At 45.3% G+C, this 12,803-nt stretch overlaps 1 protein-coding gene across 1 annotated transcript in view; it reads right to left on the bottom strand.

Annotated features, from left to right (window-relative positions):
- Positions 1-12,803, bottom strand: part of COL20A1 (collagen type XX alpha 1 chain) — a 39,656-nt gene that overhangs the window by 4,252 nt on the left and 22,601 nt on the right. The window contains exons 22-33 of the mRNA XM_015881694.3: positions 11,209-11,247; positions 9,341-9,479; positions 8,049-8,191; positions 7,561-7,670; positions 6,516-6,674; positions 4,641-4,718; positions 4,164-4,250; positions 2,431-2,484; positions 1,953-2,048; positions 1,403-1,456; positions 1,167-1,220; positions 778-831 (exon numbers count right to left, since the gene is read on the bottom strand). Of these exons, the coding sequence (XP_015737180.2) occupies positions 778-831; positions 1,167-1,220; positions 1,403-1,456; positions 1,953-2,048; positions 2,431-2,484; positions 4,164-4,250; positions 4,641-4,718; positions 6,516-6,674; positions 7,561-7,670; positions 8,049-8,191; positions 9,341-9,479; positions 11,209-11,247 (1,067 nt within the window). The remainder of the gene's footprint in view (positions 1-777; positions 832-1,166; positions 1,221-1,402; positions 1,457-1,952; positions 2,049-2,430; positions 2,485-4,163; positions 4,251-4,640; positions 4,719-6,515; positions 6,675-7,560; positions 7,671-8,048; positions 8,192-9,340; positions 9,480-11,208; positions 11,248-12,803) is intronic.

Here is a 12,803-nt window from a genome sequence, read left to right as displayed (position 1 = left end):
TAAGAGCGAATCATATATGAGTCATCTTCACATCATTTCCTATTACCGTCTCAGCGACCATCAAGCCAGCAAAGCTGAGTTTTGCCAACAAACTGCAATGTGATTTTTAGCCTACTGGCTTTAGATCCTTTGTTACACATTCAGATTTAGGCACAGCCTGGAGCACAACCTTCAGCCTGCTAATACCATGCCACTGCATTTTTCCCCCCCCGAAGACCTGTGTTTTGCTGCTAAGTCTTTACAATAGCAACTGTAGATTAGAGAGTGGAAAGCGCCTTCTTTGGTTATCTCTTCTTTGCAAAGTTTCTGTGCCCTTTGGAGCCAGAAAGGGAAGGCAAAAAAAAAAACAAGGCAAAATACAGTAGAAATACTTTCTTTTGTAGTTCTTTCAGCTGTTATGTTTAAGCTCAATGGAGATTAGCAAATCTTCTGATCAGTGGAAAATGAAAGAAGACTTTAAGGCAGCACCAGGCCATCTTTCAGAGCCTGGTCCAAAGGCTGCAGTGCTTTCCTCATGTTTCAAAAGCTGATGTTCAGTCCCGGTTCAGTGCCAGGATAAACAAGACCAAGTCAGGAGCTGAATGTGGCCCTCACCATAGATACATCACCACAGCTGCTATGGGATTCAATGCAAATGCAGCAGTAAACAATTTCTACTGCCTGCTTCCTCTGTCTCCAGCCGACTTCACTCTGATGAGTCCATATACCCCAAGCAGTAACCCCAAGCTCCTTCTGAGGAAGAGATTTCAAACAGATCCACATTGCTCCTGTACTCACCCTTGGTCCAGGAGGTCCTGGGGGTCCAGCTGTGCCTTCCAGTCCCCTCACCCCCTGCAAAACCAAGTCCAGTCCAGTATTAACAAGAGGACTCAAAGACACACAGTAAGCAGTGAGGTGGTTTCTCCCTGTGCCGCTTTTAATGGGAGCTTGCCAGCAACAGGTAAAAATATATCTGCCAAGCAGGTAAGAAAATTAGCTGGCCAGCCATGCAGATTTGGCCAAACATGAGATGATCCAATAGTTGTTTTTTTTCCCTTCCATTTCTTCCAGATTTGTGAAAATATCATTCACTTATGCTCCGAGTGCATTAAGAGAGCTGGATTTTTGGATCCAATTTGGATTTTAGGCAGCACTGTGTGAAAACTGGGGGGTGACATGCATTTTACCTTTGCACCTTGAAGACCATCTCTGCCTGGAGCTCCCTGCACGCCAGGAATGCCCTGTAAATCAGAACTGCTGGTAAAGCTGATGTCTGTTTATCATTGTCATGCTTCATCTTGTAGCAAGGGAAATGAGAAGGCAATAGGGAACAACACTATGGCTCTTCAGTCTTGCTTTAATTAATTACTGGGAGAAATGGACAATTCTTTGATACGATTAAAAGGAAGATGTCTACCATTACCTGCATGCCAGGACTTCCAGTGTCTCCTTTCTCTCCTTTAATACCTGGTGGCCCCTTGGATTAAAATGGAAGCACACAATCAAAAATTGCAGCATCTTTTAAAGGAAAGAGAGTCCTTCTGCTGTGCGCTCACACCCCACACTGCTGCTGCTCTCTGTGATGCTATGCAGGGAGCTTTGCAGCAACAGCACGTTCATGGGGATTCTGTCAACCCAGACACGCGTGCAGCAGCCTCCACCTCCACTCCTTGCCAAGTAATGATGATCACTGTAAAGAGATATGCCTGAAGACTGCACTGGGCTTGTTTTCATTAGAGGTACACAAGGGGCAGTCTGGACAAAAGCAGTCCTTTGCCAGAATGACTGAATGTAAGGACTAATCACCATGAAAAAATTATTATCATCTCTCTAGTGCAGCTGTCTAGCTGTTAATGAAGATGATGTCAATACACAGACCAGGTTTGGGGGTTTTGTTGTGACACCAATTTCCAAGACGTGTTCCAACTGCAAAGAGCAAGAGATGAAGAAAGGTAATGGAAGAGGTGACATACCACAGGGCCCTGAATCGTGATTCCTTGGGAACCTGGGGAGCCTTGCTGGCCACTAGGACCTGCTGGTCCCACTTTTCCAGGTGGGCCTGGTTCACCCTAAAGCCAAAGATATGAAATCAAAGAAAGAAAGCAATTAGAGCCTGCCCTCCACAAGGCCTGAACTGCATGGCCTGAGTCAGCATGAACCGTCTATGGGATTCAAGATGAAGTCAGGACAGTGGGAGGTCTCCAGCAACTTCAGCAGCCATTCAGGTGTAAGGTTTAGATGCATCTTTGATAGGAAAAAATGACAAGGCTACACCAAGACCAACCATTTTCCATCAAGGCTGCTTCCAAGAACATTGCTGACCACAAAATTTGTATTAATTCAGCTTCATCAAGCCCATCACTTCAATTTCCAGAGACCAATTGAGTGTTTAATTAATATGTGATCCCATTCTTCTCAATGTATGACTTCCCAAGGAGCTCCAGGACTCACCTTGGGGCCCGGATCCCCCTGATCACCTTGTGGTCCTCTCCTCCCAGGGCTGCCCTGCCAGTGAGACACAGAACTGCTGTTATTAACATCATAATCCTTACAGCAGTGCAAACAGGCATCAGAAGGGCACTGGTGCCTTTTGCTATATGCATGATGGAAGATATCCCTCCAGAGAACTAGCAGGAAATAGGGGCAAGGAGAAAATAAATTGAGTCATCCAGCAAAGGGGGAAGAGGGACAGAAAAGGACAGCATGGCCTCTCCATGAAACCACGTCACCTACAGCAAGGAGAAATGAAGTTCAACATCTTCAACCTCCTCCCTCCAACTTCCCAGTAAATCCATGCTGGGGTAGCCAGTGGGGAAGGGATCACATATGAAGATAGAGAAGATGGATCAGAGAGAGAAATAATCTTCTGGCACAAACCAGTGCCATGTGAACTTGTAAACTTAAAATACCACATGAACTTGATCTGAAATTTTCTCTTCTTGATGGTTAAAAAAAAAACTCACAATGGATTTGGGATAAGAATTACAGGGAGCTTTGGAAAAAGTGGTTCTAGAAGCATCCAGAAGCCTCCATTTCATTTGAGTCTGGTCAAAAACACCCATTAAGGACAGCAACACAGCCTTGCCAGCCTTCAGTGACAGGACTTTAACAAGTAGCAGTGAGTGCTCTTGTAAGGGCAGCAAATTAGCAAGGGTCTGATGGTGTGGGGATACTGCTGTGTGTCAGAGCTGTATTTTCTCTAATGCTTGGATCCTGCTTTTTAAATAGTAGTACTGCAGAGATGTTTAAACCACAGGGCAATGCAAGCTGCTAATTATGCACTTAGGATATTGAAGCACACTGCGATAGTGGAGTGTGCTGAGTAATTAAACTTCCACCGGAATGAGCGTGTAATTACTCTGCAATGAGGAGCCTGAAAATCGTGGCACTGAAGTCACAGTGAAACTACAGCAATGTGAGCAGTTTGCTGAAGCCTCCTCACTTGAGCAAGGAGAGCTGCAGTGTTCCTCGGTTCAGTATCTACAGTGGGGCTGTAAGAAAGGAGCAGACAGGCTCTTGAGCAAGGTCTGTGCAACAGGACATGGGGAGATGGTTCCAAAATAAAAGAGGGGAAATTTAGTTTGGATAGAAGAAAAAAAGGTTTTTACAGTGGGGCCAGTGAGATACTGACACAGGTTGCCCAGACAGGTGGTGGATGCTCCAGTGATGGAGACACCCAAGGTCATACTGGAGGGGCTCTGAGAGTTGATAGAGCTGCGATGTCCCTGCTCACTGCAAGGGGAATGAGCATTAAGGGTTCCTTCCCACACAAACCATTCATTCAAACCCACTTGTACAGACACTTATCAGCCTTCCTGCTTAACAGAGAATCCAGATTTTGTATGTTCGAAGCTTTTTTTTCCCCTGTCATTTACAAAGAGTTTCAGAGCCGCTGATCCATGAAATCTCTGCATGCACACACACACACCGAGGTGGCCCGTCCTCCCCTCCTAAGAGGATTAATACAGCACTCAGGCACGCTCAGCCTGCTCCCAGCTGCAGCTGTTGCACTCCCAAAATGCCACAGCACACACAGTAAAACAAAGCTCTGGGGTCTGTGCTGGGCAAGGAGGAACTGCTTTAGCCTGGTGTGAAGGCAGGAGATGGGTCACAGAGTCCCATGGAGCTGAGGTGCACAAACAGTATGAAATAAGACATGCAATATGCACAAAGGATGAACTTACAGGGGGACCTGGAGGACCTGGCAAACCTGGGCGGCCAGAAGTGCAGGAGCAGGCAGGAGCTATGGTGGGGCAGCTCTCCTCATCCCTCTGAAAAGACAGCAAGACATATGAGCAATGAGTGGGATGGGTGGCAGGTAGTGATGGCAGCACTTCAGAATTCAATCTTGGGGAAAGAAAACCACAGACACTGTGCCCTGGGTCTGGGAGGTGGCAGTAGAGCTGTAGAGTTGCCAGGGGGCTCAGGTGAGCTCAGGGCAGGGAGAAAATGTGCTGTGTTGAGATTTTGCCTTTTGAAGCAGACACGGTAAGACAAGACACGCTCTTTGATTCCCTTCACCAAGATGCACCCAGTTGACATTCCCAAGAAATGAGAAAAGAGTGGTTTCCTTCTTGTCTATGAAGAACATTTGTGGCCTCACTCCTGTGCCATCGTGCTCAGCTTCATCCCACCCAGCATAGAACCTCACATCATCTTACCAACGCAGGAAGATCACAGCACCGGTCCTCCTCCGCCCCTAAGCTGTTGCACACAACCTGCAATGACTGCAGCTGGAACTGTGAGGAAGAGAACAGGGTTTGATGAGAAGGTGACACTGGCACACAGGCTGCACTGCCAAAGCTCACCATGTGCTAAAAATAATGTTTGGTGGTGATCTGACAGACTCTCCATGTGGTCCCAATTGCACCAAAAAAAGCCACGATACACAAAGCAGCCGCATCTCTATGCCCTGCTAAGCCACCCTGCAGCCTCACCCCTGCAAAAGCTGCCTCTCTGATTTTAATTGGGCTTCAGCACTGTCAAAACGTGAAAACAAACTTCGCTGTCTGCACTTCCCCCTTCAGATGAATGTAGCTAAGAGGAAAAGTGGCAGCTGCTCCCAGGAGAGCTGTGTTCCCTCCCAGGAACCCCTCCTGCCTACACCACATCCCACCCAACCGCCTCCTCTGTGATGAACACAGGAGCAGACATTGCACAAAGCAAACCAAAAACAGAAGACGAGTCAGAGAGCTTTTTTTCGGGTTTATTTTTTGCTCCCCTTAGCACCATTTCTCCTCTGCTTTTAATTCTGCTCCATACATTTAAGCTGTACAGTTGAGGAACGCATCACAGATACAGGTGAGCCCCCTTGATCAAGCAGTATTTAATGATATCTCAAATTAAATGAGGTTCCGTGATAAGCAATAATGAGATGCTCCATCTTCTCAAGGGCAGCAGAGCTATGGAGGACGTGAGCCTTACGCTGGGCTTGAAAAGCAATAGGAGCAGAGGCAGCATGAAGCTGCTCATTAGTCAGCTGCATCTGTCTGGCTGAGCTGTGAGCAAGGAGAGTTTGGGAGGGAGAGAGAAAGCTCAGGCTCTTTTCTGACAGGCTTGTGATCCATCTGAACTGCCACAGCACTTATTTAGAAAACACTGCTTGAATCCCACTGTGCCCTGGTTTGTCATATGTCACCACTGCTCACAGGTGATTCCAGTGCCCACTTTTCCCTGGTGTACCTTATATGTTTGCATTGTGCTTTGCAGGACCAGGCAATTTGGGATGGAACAAACTGTTCTTACTGCACTGCTTTGGGGCAAGGGAAGCTGCAAATCAGTGGCTGCACTGTTTCCCCATAGAATTTCAGGCCTAAAAGCAGAACCCAGGAGTAAAAGCTTCACAATCATGAATGATTTCCTACAGTCTCACTGAGCAATTCCTCCTCATTCTACACATATTTAACATTCCTGTTTTGTGGAGGAAGCATGGCAGCAGGCTCCTGGGCATGCAGGGCTGGTTTTACCTTTTGGGTGATGCATGTGGCTGTTGCAAGGCACAGCACAGATTCCACACTTCCTTTGCTTTGTCCTCTTGCAGGGTGCTGTGCAGTGCACCAGGGATGTACCTGCAGGCTGGCACTGAGCTGCTTTAATTCACACAGCAGCTGACAAGGAGCCTCTGTACTGAAGAGTATTTGGCCACCATTTGCCAAGCCCGAGCAAACAGGAGACTGAGGCACCTCCAGACCCAACATTTCCCAGTGCCACTCAGTGGGGGCTGACGGCACAACCTTCTCTTCCAAAGCAGTTGCCTATACCTGCTGCCTGTTAGGGCAGGGTCTGTGCTTCCAGCATTCAGTATTGGCCCCTCAGCCCAGACCTCAAACCCAGGCAGAAGGCGAGGAGGAGAATCCCCATGCCAGGAAAGCTCATTAACCCACAGAGATCAGTGGGATCAGCACACAGCCCTGAGTCACAGCTGCTGTTGGAGGTTGTCAGAGCGATGACTGTGAGGATGGCACAACTCTCCATCTGCCCAACTAGCTTCACATTTAACCCCCCAATTTCCTAAGCAGGCACCTATGGGCACTCACTGATGCTGATCCACTCCTGGGCCCTCTGGTCCGTGTCACTTTTCCCAGCATGATGAAGCCAGCGGTGGAGATGCTGCCAACGGTGTTGATGGGTCTCTCTGCTATTTTCTTACAGTCCAGATAGAGCTTGATCTTGAAAAGACTCACTGCAAGATGCACCTGCATGGGAAGACCAAGGTTGGACCTCTGCAATGGGGCAGGGAGATATTAAACACCTTCTGCCCAGTTCCCAGATTGGTGCTGGTATTTACTACACATGACGTGGTTTTTGTGAGAAGCACCATGTTCTTCCCTGCTGGTTCCCTGCTGTAGCTGAGCTCTCCTTGGGCAAAGCCTTTTTGGAGTCCCAGTTCTGAGCAATTCAGTTCTCAGAACCAGCTGAATAATGTAAATACTGATAGAAAGAGCTCACTGCTCAATATGAGTGTTATGGGGACCAGCACATCACACTAGAAAGGAACAAGGGAATATGCCCATAAATAAACTGGTTGGGGATGGAAATAATAAAGGGGAAGGATTTAGAGGAGTGCGCAGTCCATAAAATGCTCCCATCCAGTAAATTACACCATTTGTGCAGGGAGGCTGCATCTTTAGTGCAGCAAATATCTGACCGTGTGATACAAGTAAGTACTGAAATGGCAAATGCCCACCTTGTGAAAGGTGTACCATTTAGTACACGTTTTGTGTACGTTATTTTGATGCCATTTCACATTGTTACCACACATTATATGTAAAAATGATGGCCACCACATGTGACTATAATTTACCCCATCCTCATTCGCACTTTAAAAATGCATAAACATGCAGTGCATTCTAAGAAGCAATCAATTTGTGAGAAAGATGTCATACGCATAGGATGAACCTATATAATTGGAAGGTCTGCAATTAAAACGTTCAGCATATGAAAAAGGTTCACTGGCTCCCTAGCAATCTGGATGCAAAGCACTTATAATCATTCCTCGCTTTGAACAATACGCATTGATGACATAATAGTCTCAGAATGGATGAGATCGTGAGCTACATTTCTCCCTTTATTAATAAGGACCTTATGAAAGCTCCCATAGAATATCTTCTTCACTTCCTGCTGGTCAAAGGAGACTTCCTGCAAATCAGCCTTGTAGTCATGATTGAAATAGGTCAAGGTTTTCTTATTGGCTACAGGGAAAACATGACAAATAACAGCTTTTAGAATTCAAAGAGAGTTTGATTTCACCCACATACTGAGCAACAGAAAATAAACAGGCTTAAGCATTGTGAAAAAACCTCATGTATCGCAATCAAATATTTCTAAACAATGGAAAACAAAAATAACAGCTAAAAATAAGGAGAATGCTACAAGCAGAACAACAATGAAAACACAGCTTTTAATTGCTTTAGGAAGCCTTTAAAACGTAATGATGGCCAAAAACTGCAGCTGTACAATAAAAGCCCATAAACCCACCACACTTCCCAAGTGAATCCCAAAATGAGGTCTGCTGCCTGCAGAAATGTTAGCAGATACCTGAATGTAACACATTCAACATGAAACCTTACGGTCGAGGTTAACACCAAGGAGGGGCTGGAAGTCCTCATCGGTTATTTGCCACACAGCAAAGGGCTCCTTGGGGGTGTCGGGCAGGAGGCGCAGGAGGATGCTTATGGTGTGCTCGGGTGAGATGGTAAAGAGGTGGACATCGCTGGAATGAGACAAGCCAAGGAAGCATTAGTGGCTTAAAGCAGCAAATGCCAGCAGCTCCTGGCACAGCACAGCTTCCTCTGCAGCCACTGCCAAACCCCTCAGAGGGTGCTAGGAGCATAGTGAGAGGATGCAGTGAGGCAACAAGGAAAGTCAAATTGGTTATGCCTGGAATACATCTGTAATGTGAAACGAGACATTTGCATGGGCATGCACACAGTTCATCAAGCATCATTTCAAGACTGATTCATAAGTAATATCAGCTTCTTATTTCTCTTGTGATGGAGTGATGTCCTTGGAAAGGAATATGTGCCAGATGAACAAAAGGACTTGCCCACAATTTCTGGACTATTAGACCAAAGAACTCTCTGAATTTTTCCAACTCTGTGTACTCTAAGAAGCTTTGCTTCTTTAACTAAGATTAAACTGAGCCAGAGCCTCAGTAATTAGGCTTTAAACAAAATAGCTCTGAATGTCAAGAGTCAGATCGTTCTTGATTTATTATCATAAAAAATGAGTGAGGTCATGGGAGCAGCCTGGCCCTCTGGGACTCACGGAGAAAATAGGGTCAGGCCACAGCCCTCAGCGGTTATTCCTTCTCAACAAGTAAAGCCCAAGCTGCTGAGAGGAGTGAGGAGACAATATTTACTAAGGCAAAGCTCTGTCTCCAAACTAGAGATGCTGGGAGGAGGGATTGAAGATGAAGACATGACCTCAAACTGCCATAACCAAAGTGTACGTGGTTGTGGGCAGAATGCCTAAAGAATCATGCAGTGTCTGTACGTGATATAATCCTTACATCCATCACAGCAACCAACTCTGCTGCAAAAAGGGATTCTGCTGAATGGAAAACCCTTGCCATATGAAAACATTTGGCAGCAGACAAATGAATAATGAATGCCCCCGTCGTGTCCTATTGACTTCTGAGATTTATTCCATACTCATCTTAAAATCAACCCAAGGCTAATTTCTGAATATATTAAGGAAAGCTGGCATTCTTCTCAGTCTACCTGCAATTCAGTTTAGCTGAATCTTTACAATTTCATTTTGAAGATGCCAGAGGGGATTTGTCATTCACACACAAATCAGTGAGCAGTGTGAGCACAGGGACCCATGATGAGCTCAATGCTGGTCCCAGCTCTGCTCCCACCTGGTCCTCAGGGTTAGCTGAATGTCTTTAAACAGGGTGAAGGTGCGGGAGCCACTAAATATGAATGGCTCCATAGCCACTCCTTTAATGGAGGCGTATTCCTTCTCTACTAAGCCAAACGCTTCCATCATATCGAATCCTGGAACAAAGAAAAGCAGAAAAATAGGTGGTTAGGAAAGACAAAAAATGGGATGGCAGAGCAGGTAGGATGAGCTTCTAGCAAGCATGGAGGCCTCAACAGGAGAGAAAAACATAGGAGCAAAGGCATCAGCAAGGCTGCACAGACTCTCTATAAAACTGGATTGTATTCCACAAGCAGCAGCCAAGGGCAACAGTTGGCATCTGCATCACTCACTGCTGCAATCGACTCTTGGAAAGAAATATACTAAAAGTGAAGGCTTCCATAATTTTGTTTTCAAATCTCCAGAATGAAAAATGAGTGAGGAATTCTGTGATTCTTTAATGATTCAAAAATGTTCATTTCCAATAGATGCAAAAATATCATCTTTAAAAGACATGGAATCTGTCCAGAGATTGCTGGCAGGAGGAATCATTTCTGCTCTGAAGTGCCTGATAAGTCAGAAAAACTGGGGAAGGACTTTTAAATATGTTTCCATTTCTCTCTATTTCCATTTCTCTCTATTTCCATGAGGCACTCAGAGGTTGACTCTCCTTATGTGATCTACAGAGAGAGGTTCTTCCCTGACATCTCTGACATCGCCTGTCCAGCTCATGCAGCTTCATCTCACTTTCATGGCTCATCATTAAAGCTCTGAGTCATTTTCTCATTTCGGTTTTCTATTTGCTAAGACAAGATCTTGAAATTGGATTTTTATTATTTCTTTTTCGCTTTATCTCAGTTTGCAGCAGCCCGGGTTGAAGGAGATAGCTCCTGCTTCAGTAAATGAAGGGATACAACTACACTACAATGTGGTCCTTTCAGTTTGGATTCCCTCACCCCTTCACCATTTAGTTTAATCTGCAGTTGCTTGGCTTGAGTGGTTATTTTGCATAGAGGTTGGTCCAGAGAGCACTTTTTTTTTCATTGCCCAACACATTAGGGAGTTATCCAAAAGAAATGAAACACTTGTGGGCCATTTATCTTCAACGTGGGGTGCCTGGCACTGGAATTTCATTAATATTATATATTAATATGAAACAATGGTGTAAAGACTGACAAAGCTCAATTCACAATTGTAACCTGACAATATTATTCTCTTTAGCAACGTGTGTCTCAGGTGCAACCCACTGCAGCTCAATCTCCCAGTGCACCTTTTCCTGTCTGCCCAACTTGGTCCCATCCCATTGCATGCATTTTTCTTTGTATATTCACTGGAGCAAGGAAGCAAACAGGCTGCCCCACCGTGCCTCAAGTGCGTGCCCTAAGCAACACATTCATCCTCTGTCTTGCACCTAGTGAACAGTTATTCATATAAAGACAGACTGCTCAAGCAGCAGAGACAGACTCGCCCTGTAACAGTCCAAACTCTGATGAGAAGAGCAATTGCTTTGGTTGCAGGTTAGGACAAGGGTCAAGTCCCTGGCTGAACAGCCCTTGAATCCATGTCCTCCATACTCTATGAATACACTTCAGCCATTCCAGATCGGGGCCATAGCTCCCTCTGAATTCTTCTCCCTCAGCTAAAAAGTGGTCTTCAGTGTCAGCATTGGAAGGGTCTCAGGCCTTACCTGATAGAGACTGTTTCCCTATCTCATTCTCAGACTTTTCCCCTTTCCCTCAGGGCAGGAAAAGAATTTCACCTTGCTCAGCTGCTGAATATTTCTCATCTCCATCCTCCCCCCCCCAGCCCCTACCAAGATAAGACAGTTTGCACATTCCCAGCAAAGGTTTTGATATGATACTGTACCTCGTATGGAGCCTGCAGAAGAGCTGATGGGGGGACAGGCTGTGGGAATGGAACAGAAGGGGAAAAAATGAGGGAAGAAAGAGAGTAGGGGATTAGTAAAGCAAAATGGATGCAGTTCCTATGGGCTCAGTAATGGAAAACACAGCAAAACATGGTGAATATTATAACATTATACAGCTTAAGTCTGGCCTGAGCCTTGTTTAGATATATGGAGGGAAGGAGAGGATTTATGTTTATACTAACATAAAAGTTCTTCCTTGTCTTATTCATCACAAAAAAACAAAATACCGCCTTTCATCCTCAAACATCCTCATGATCACTTTCTTTTCACTGAATCATCTGTCACCTTGTGATATGAAATACGAGGGAACATCATTTTCTGCAGGCTTCTTTTTGGAAACAGACATCAAAACACTATTCTTTATAAATGGTGCTTTTACTGAAACATGCACCTTAGTAGGCTGGAAAATAAATAAGCATATCTTCATCCTGAATATTGCACCTAAAACTTAAAATACAACACAAATTCAAATAGCCAGAAAGGGAGGAAAGATGCAGCGCTGGCCCATTTTGTATGGCATATGACCTGGCTTTGACTTATTGCAACAATCCAGTTAAATTCTCTATCTAGTAAGCCAAGGTTTTTTTGCTCTTCTTCGCACTTGAGAAACACAAATGGTTTTGGCTAAGTTTTGCAGGTCCTTTGTCAGAGACTCGCTTGATGAATCCTTTAATATGCCACAAGGCAGAAAACAACATTGCAGGGTGCTAGGGAGAACTGGCTGTAACGTGAGGCACCACGGTTATAAGCATTCCCATTTAAGTGGTTCAGGTAAGGGGGTGCTTTAGAAAACAACACACGAATGCTACTTTCAATTATCTGCTACCTAAATGGCAGTAATCCCAGGCCATGGCTGCCAGATGGAGCTGAGACAAAGGGGATGCTTGATGCAAAATGAGACATGTCCCTGAAAAATCAAGGACACTTGACAAGATAGGCTATTTCATAAGTGATTTTCTAGGTCACCAGTAAAATAGAATCCAGTAGATCATTACTGAGGCTTCATTGTAACTTTCATATTGCTGTTCTTACATCAGTGTCAGTTTCATACCTCATGAGAAATGCAGGGCTTACAATTGTCTGGCTTTTCTAACAACAGAGGGGTACCATCCTCCACACAGCAGCTGAGCTTCCTTCAATACAATTATTCATAGTCAAGTAATATGCAAAAAGAAAGGGCACCCAATGCAATGACAGTCATGGGACTGCCAAAGCCTATGCCTACAAGCCATACCTCTGCTCCTTGCCTTCCCCTTACAGAAGCAGGACAGCTTTCCAAATGCAAAACAGTGCTAAGAATTGAAGTATGATGAAGAAAACATAATTCCCTCCAACATCACACTGACAGGCTGCAGTTCTGCCTGTTGGCCAGGTATCCAGCTTCCTTGCAGGGGGGTCAGGGAGGCCCCTTCTCACCTCCCTCCCAGCACTCTCATTGCTCACAGCTCTTTGATCTGGCAATGCTCAGCTTACACAGAGCACCTCAGAGTCAGGGTGAAGGATCCCTGACAGTGACAGCCTGCATTTTGCTTTG

This window comes from Coturnix japonica, chromosome 19 (assembly GCF_054131305.1).
Source record: "Coturnix japonica strain WE chromosome 19, WE-NBRP24, whole genome shotgun sequence".
NCBI classification, from domain to species: domain Eukaryota; kingdom Metazoa; phylum Chordata; class Aves; order Galliformes; family Phasianidae; genus Coturnix; species Coturnix japonica.
The sequence above is the reverse complement of the archived record's forward strand: the minus strand, read 5'-3'. Positions and strand labels throughout refer to the sequence as shown.